Source organism: Pelodiscus sinensis, chromosome 3 (assembly GCF_052426305.1).
Source record: "Pelodiscus sinensis isolate ZL-2025 chromosome 3, ASM5242630v1, whole genome shotgun sequence".
NCBI classification, from domain to species: Eukaryota; Metazoa; Chordata; order Testudines; family Trionychidae; genus Pelodiscus; species Pelodiscus sinensis.
In genome coordinates, this window is record NC_143054.1 from 133085031 (window position 1) to 133092640 (window position 7610).

The window sequence follows — 7610 nt, forward strand, 5'->3', positions numbered from 1 at the left end:
AATTAAATCATATTTCTTGGACTGGGCCAGGGCATCTCGCATTAGCGTACAAACACCTCATATAACCAGTTGATCGCCCTATATTCTCCGTTTGAATCAGGGGTCTTCCTCTTTGCATTTCTTTCTGGTATCCGACTTTCCCACTCCCCTCAGGGTTTTGGTCACTGTCCCCCAACGAACCTAGTTTAAAGCCTCCTCACTAGGATTGCAAGCCTGCCAGTGAAGATGCTCCTTCCTCTCCTGGTTAAAAAATTACTGACTGCAGGGTTTGGATGGGGTACATTTAAAAAAAAAAGATGGGGACATACATTATGATAACTGCTTTCATTCCCTGAGTATTCTTCATTCTGTATATGCAAAGTGGAAAAAATAATGTGCAATCATGTAATTAAAAGACTGTTGCATAATACATACACACAATGGGACAAAGTTAAGATTTTGCATGGGCATTTCCTAACTTTTCACTGCTTAATTTTGCAACCTAACTTTCCTTTAACATATCACAAGGAACACAATTTTGACATTTGCAGATTGGCATTGAGGAGGACTGTGTGATGTTCTACAGTATGAAAATGTACCAATTTCCTTTTAGGTGTCTAAATACGGACCAGAACCCTGATTTCAGGCATCCATTTTTTTCAAGATCTTAGCCATTGGACCTACAGCATGTGCCTGCAAATTAGAATGAACAGCAGCAGTCCCTGCTGAGTATAAAGCAGCAACAATTAAACTGATACTGAAAAAATCAGGAAAGCAGATGAATAGAAAAATGTCCGTGAAGACAGTAAGTGCACAGCAGTGAGGAAGGGGATGTACAAATAAAGGGCACCAGAAAGGAATACATCACCGCAAATGTAATAGAATCTGTCTGAGATTTGCATTGCATCCCAGCTCACATAGCTGAGTCTTCTGTGTTCAGTAGCTGAAAACCTCTCCCCTCTCACCTTCGGCTGTGATACAAAGGCAGAGCACTGCAGAGCAGATAAGCACCAGAAGCCGGCACTTCCGTGAGGCATTGGGACAATTTCTGTTGGCGTTTCAGAATCTGGGCAAATTTGATGACTACGCAGAGAAACATGTTTTCTTTCATTATTTCTTTCATCATTTTAGGAATGGAGCTTATTGTAGGGATGATAGCGAATGGACTGATGATTGTTGTGAATTGCCTAGAGTGGATCAGAAGCAGAAATCTGAGCTATTGTGACATGATCCTGACTAGCTTGGGTATCTCCAGATTTTTCTTACAGTGCATGATAATCATTAATAGTATCATCTATCAAATATCTTCAGCGATCAATACACATATTTCTTTGATGAAAACCTTCAGTTTTCTCTGGAGTTTTACAAGTATTCTCAGTCTCTGGTGTGCCACCTGGTTGAGTGTCTTCTACTGTGCAAAGATTGCCAACTTCAGCCAAGCCGTCTTTCTCTGGCTGAAGTGGAGAATACCAGGGCTAATGCCACAGCTACTCATGGGATCCTTTCTGGTCTCCTTTGTCACCAGTCTCCCTTCAGTCTATTTCATGGATATAAAGTACATAGACAATTCAGTGAATAATATATCAGGAAAAACCACAGGGGAGTGGACATACAACACTAACTTTTTTTCTGGCCTTTCTATTTTGTATATACTTGGCCATTCCTTTCCCTTCATTATATTTATTGTTTCCTCTGCACTGTTAATCACGTCTCTGTGGAGACACACCAAAAGGATGGAAAAAACCACAGGCATCTGCAGGGACACTGTTACGCAGGCTCATGTCAGAGCCATTCAAGGACAGGTCTCTTTCATTTTCTTCCACATTTCTTATTTTGTGGCACAAGTAATTTTAATCTCAGGATTATTTACCGACAGCCTCTCCAAGATGTTGTGGTTTCTTGTGATAATCGTTGCTTATCCCGCTTTGCACTCTGTTATCCTTGTACTTGGTACTCCCAAACTGAAGAATAGAGCAGTAGGGGCTTTGCACTGTGCCAGGTGCAGGATGAGAGTTGAAGTTTCATAAAGCTGCTTATGATGAAACTTCTCAAAATCATCCCCTTATTCCTCTTTATTGATCAAATAATTTTTCCCACTTCCGCATGCTCTGAAGTTAGATGATTGCCATTTAGAGCTTTGCTTCTTGAGATAGTGGTAGAGGACTGTGCTGTCATTAGGATGGCATGATTCTTTTTTCTTAAATGTTCGTTTCCTGAATGTTTCATACCTCATGCAAGTCAAGAGCAAACTCTTGACTGTGAGCTAGATTTCCTGAGATTGAGGAGTCCTGGAACTGGTAATATATCTAGTCATTCAGAAGTCCTAAAATGAGCAGTATGGACTGGAATCCCTGTAGAATCAGAGATGATTAGGGTAAGAAGAGACCTCAGGAGGAAGGGCGCCATTTTGAGAGAGAAGTGGGGACTGCAGCCAGCATGCTGTTTGCTTTTCTTCCCATTCCCCTGACTATCAAGGAGTGAGGGGAAACCATACAGATATCATCTACATGGTCTTTTAGTATTTAAGGTACTGCAAGCCTATCTGTTGCTTTTTAAGTTTTTTAAGTTACAGACTAACTACCCCTCTGAGGCATTTACACAGGTTTTGTGAATTACTTCTCTACTCTTCCCCTCACCAGCTAGGAGTCAGAGGGCTTGTGTGCATGCGTGTACTTTCCCCTCGCTCCCTGTTACATATAACAAAGGAAACGTGGAGGGAAAAATCACTTCTGTTTTAACTGCACATTTTGAATGTTTTTTGGCTTTTAGCCAAACTGTTTTAGCAAACTTTCTACTAGTGTGTTTCATCAGCTTTTCTTTAAGTGGGGAAAGAGTCATTTCCATTTTGTATTTCCTTGTAATGGGCTTTTCTTTCCAGCTATATATTTGTGTCTTAGTTAACTGATTAACCTGTCAATTAGCTGACTGTCTAGCAGTGATCCACCGCAGAGGAAGCGTCTACATGGATTTCACCTGAGAATTTCTACAGGCAAGTGGAGGAAAGATGTTTCTGACTCAGAAAATGGTGCCGATTTGGTGATCAAAACCACTAACTGAGACTAAGATTTTGGGAGCTCTCAATTGCATCTTACTGTGTTTTGTGGGGGCTGAACTGTTCAAATCTACTTCTGGTTTTATCTTATTTATGTTCATTATAATTGTGAAGATAATGTCTGTGGGTTATAAAATAGCTGTGTTACATTGTAAAAATTTAGATTTTAAAGTAAATTTGATTTAGATTATAAAGTAAATAGAAATAAATAACTTTTTATTTCTTTTGAATGCATGGTGGATGACCCTGTGTTACCCTTGCTGGAATCCCTTAGGCTATGTCTATACTGCGCCCATTTTGCACAAAAAATATGCATATGATGCAAAGCATAGACTATTGCCATGCCTCATTTGCATAATTAATGAGGCTCCCTTTTTGTGCAAAAAAAACCCCTCTTGCGCAAGAGCCTTTCGTCCTCATTTTTTTCAGGTATGTAGCCGGCTCCTTTTGTGCAAATGTCTCTTGCGCAAAAATGGAGCCTCATTAATTATGCAAGTGAGGCAGTGATATTCCACTCTGCCTCATTTGCATATTTTTTTGCGTAAAATGGGCACAGTATAGACATAGCCTTAGACTCTGAACTCTGGATCCCCAGCTACTTTTCTAGGGGAGTTGGGGTTTTTTAATGCACTGAAGGACAAAGAAGTGATGTCTAGCCCAACCAAAGTTATAATAGCACTACCCCGACTATCCCTAGTGTGGGAAGCAGGTATATGAGGCAAGGGCGGGGGGTAGTGCTTTTCCTGGGTCTTGGTGCTCAACCTGCACCCTCTTCCTATCCTTATTCTGACCAATCCTGAAGGCTCCCACAGCAGGCTCTTGCAGCTTGCAGACTGGTGACTCTTCCTCTGAAGTGGATCTGTTAACTTAATGGTGAAAAGCCTTTCAGCTTGCCAGACCTGTCCTTCCAACATTTTTCTGTCCTTTTTGTCTACCCCTACTCCCTTTTACCCACCTGTTGAAGACAGCCCTGACGGGAACAACATTCCTTCTCTCCCAGATGGCTAGACAAATGAATTTCCTGCCTCCCTCCCCTTACTGCCTCTGACACAGAGAGCAATAATGGGGCGGGGAGGGAGTTGTGCATGGTCATTTTGATTAATAAATATGCCTAGGCTTATCAGTTAATCATTTATGTGGCTATACGCTAACATCCCTGCTCCTAAGTGAGTGTCCTTCGCGGTGGGCCACCCTTGTCCAAACCCCTCTCTGTCTCAAGAGACTGTTTTCTTTTTGGGGTGAGGGGAGGATTCAGACAGGGATTGCTCACCAGTGATGATCCCCAGGAGGTGGGAGTCCCCAGTTCACACCCCTCAACAGAGCAGGGTCTGTCACAACCTGCGCCTGTATCCTGAGCATGGTGGACAAGAGGGAGTGTGGGAGGTTTGCGTGAGTGTGGATGTGTGTGTGTGTGTGTATGGGTGTATGTGTGGGTGTTTTCTTCCCAACAGCAATTCCTCTTCAATTAAAAGAGGCTGCCAATGGCCTCTTGATCAGCCACAAGGGCTCTGCTCTCACACAACAGAGGACCTCCTGCCTGGCATAACAGGGATGTGATTCAAGGGAACTTACACTCCAGGGCTATGTTTACACTGGTGGTTCTTGCACAAGAACCATCGTTCTTCCTCAGAGTAGCCACACTGCCCACCTGCTCTTGCTCAAGAAGCTTTACAGTAAAGTGTGGTAAGAGAGAGCTTCTTGTGCACTCACTGCGCTCTTTTCTAACAAGCGTAAGCCCTCTGTACGCACAGCAGGGGTTTCGTGTGCAAGAAAGCCCTATGACTCAAACGGCCATCAGAGCTTTCTTGCGCAAGAGTGCGTCTACACTGCCATGGATGCTCTTATGCAAAAGCACAAGGCAGTGTGAACGTGTTCTTAGAATCATAGAATAATAGGACTGGAAGGGACCTCAAGAGGTCATCGAGTCCAGCCCCCCGCCCTCAAGGCAGGACCAAGCCTTGTGCAAGAACCCGCTAGTGTAGACATAGTCCAGGTGAGCACCCTAATCTCCATACCACACAATGCTTTGGAAGCTTCCAGTGCCCCGCTGAATCAATCTCTTTCTCTCTCTGGGGGTACGTCTACACTACAGCGCTAGTTCGAACTAACTTAGTTCGAATTAGTTAATTAAGCTAGTTCGAACTAACGCATCTAGAACTAAAAACTAGTTCGAACTAGTGTTTTGCTAGTTCGAACTAGCAAGTCCACATTGAGTGGACTCTGAACAGGGCTTAAGGATGGCCGGAAGCAGTGCCGGCAGGGCATAAAAGGAGGACTTAGAGCATGGAGATGCTGTCTCAGGCTAGCCGAGGGCTGCGCTTAAAGGGTCCCGACTCCCACCCCGGACACACAGTTCTAAGGGGTGCCCCGCTTGCAAAGAAGTTCTGGCTTGGAGTGCCCTGAGTGCCCACACTGGGCACATCACACCACTCGGCCATCAGCCCGGCTGCACTTGCCGCAGGCTGCCATCTGGGGAGAGGGAGTAATTGGGGGGCTGCAGGAGAGCTTCCACCCCCAGAAGCCCGCAGAGCCAGCCCAGTCCTCCCCATCGGGGGCTCGTACCCCATTCCTCCCTCACCTCCTTCCACTTACCCTTCCTTAGCCCCCCTTCTTATTGATGTACAAAATAAAGATAACGTTTCTTCCAACATTGACTCTGTCTTTATTGAAAAAAAACTGGGGGAGACTGGGAAAAGGAGGTGGGAGAGGGGAAGAGAAAGGCTGGGAGAGGGGAGGGCAACTAAGATGATCAGGGGTTGGGAACAGGTCCCATATGAAGAAAGGCTACAGAGACTGGGACTGTTCAGCTTAGAAAAGAGGAGATGAAGGGGGGACAGGATAGAGGTCTCTAAAAGCAGGGGTTGGGTGGAGAGGGTGCATTCATAAAAGTTCTTCCTGAGTTCCCATAAAGAAGGACTAGAGGACACCAAAGGAAAGGAATGGGTAGCAGGCTTGAAACTAGTAAGAGAAAGTTGTTGTTCTTGACAAAGCAAATAGTTAACCTGTGGAACTCCTTGCTGCAGGAGGCTGTGAAGGCTACAACTAGAACAGAGTTTAAAGGGAAGTGAGATCAAGTCATGGAGGTTGGGTCCATGGAGTGGTATTAGCCAGGGGGTAGGAGTGGTGTCCCTGCCCAAAGTTTGTGGAAGGCTGGAGAGGGATGGCACGAGACAAATGGCTTGGTCATTGTCTTCGGTCCATCCCCTCCAGGGTCCCTAGGGTTGGCCGCTGTTGGCAGACAGGCTACTGGGCTAGATGGACCTTTGGTCTGACCCAGTACGGCCATTGTAAGCTCAGGGCTCAGTGTCGGGGGTCTCACTGGACCCCCTTGATTTTCATGCACACCTGGTCCTGGGTGGCCAGGCTGGCAGCTCTCCTGCCCTAGACGGCCACTTTCCTGTGCCTAGTGCGGAGATCGTGGACGAGGTCCACGATGTCCGCACTAGCCCAGGAAGGTGCCCGCCTCTTGCGGTCCAGGGCAAGCTCCCGGGAGCCGCCAGCCTGGTCCCGGCAAGAGGGGGTGGGCTGGGGGGCATCGGGTGGGTGGCTCTGTGCCGTGCCACGTGCAGGGTCTGCTAGCTGGGTGCTGGCAGGCTTGCACCTGGCATGGGCACCGTAGCCAGCCCGTGCCCCTTTAAAGGGTCCGGGGCCAGGAGGGGGGCATAGAGTTTCCCTGGTGTTGGCCAGAGTGGCCACCAGGGAAACCTGGGGAGGGCTAGCCTCCCACTAGTTCGAACTAAAGGGCTACACAGCCCTTAGTTCGAACTAGCTAGTTCGAACTAGGCGTTAGTCCTCGTAAAATGAGGTTTACCTAGTTCGAACTAAGCGCTCCGCTAGTTCGATTCAAATTCGAACTAGCGGAGCGCTAGTGTAGCACCTATTAAAGTTAGTTCGAACTAACGTCCGTTAGTTCGAACTAACTTTGTAGTGTAGACATACCCTTGCTCTCATCTATAACTTTTGCTGGGGGCTGACACAGTGACATAACATGACTCTGGCAGCCTGCCTGCCTCCTCCCTCCCCTTTGCCCAATGCTCCGTTGCTGCGGCCTCCATCCTTTCCCTGCCCTGTTGCTCGGTGGCTGGGGGAGAGGGCGGGGCCTGAAGAAGCCTTGGTACAGCTCCCTCCAGTGGCTGGGAGGAGAGTGCAGGGCTTGGCAAGGCTTTGGAACAGCCCCTAGCCCTCCCTCCCCCCCCCAGCAGCCAGAAGGAGAGCACAGCTCTGTGCATGGAGCCCCTTTCTGGCAAGGCAGATTAATCAGCTGTGCTGGGTAACTTAGAGGGAGCACTAGTCATGGGCCCAGTGGTAAAGGCACTAAATAGTCTCAAAGAAGACACCAGTGCACAAATGGGATGGCTGCTTCCTACACTAAATCAGCTTGACTCAAAACTGCGAAGGCTCAAGGTGTCCTTCAAGTTCTGTAGTCCACTTGTAGGCTACAGACCTGATAATTTTGAAAATCAACTGCTTGTCAGGTTGAACTAACATGTTTGTAATTGATCATTGCAATGCTAAAATGCAAAAAATGCTTGTGAATGTGGAAGAAATAAATACATTTCTGTAATCTGATGCCTGTATT

The 7610-nt window shown here is 46.6% G+C and overlaps 1 protein-coding gene across 1 annotated transcript; it reads left to right on the top strand.

The window, feature by feature from the left end:
* The first annotated feature begins 1076 nt into the window (after nucleotides 1-1076).
* LOC142827706 (taste receptor type 2 member 7-like) lies at nucleotides 1077-2006 on the top strand. The gene has a single exon (XM_075923187.2). The coding sequence runs from the start codon at nucleotides 1077-1079 to the stop codon at nucleotides 2004-2006; it is 930 nt and encodes a 309-aa protein (XP_075779302.2).
* The last annotated feature ends 5604 nt before the right edge of the window (nucleotides 2007-7610 follow it).

What these genes read in the sequence shown, in the direction of transcription:
- LOC142827706 (XM_075923187.2), top strand. Translation starts at nt 1,077, where the DNA reads ATGTTTTCTTTCATTATTTCTTTCATCATTTTAGGAATGGAGCTTATT.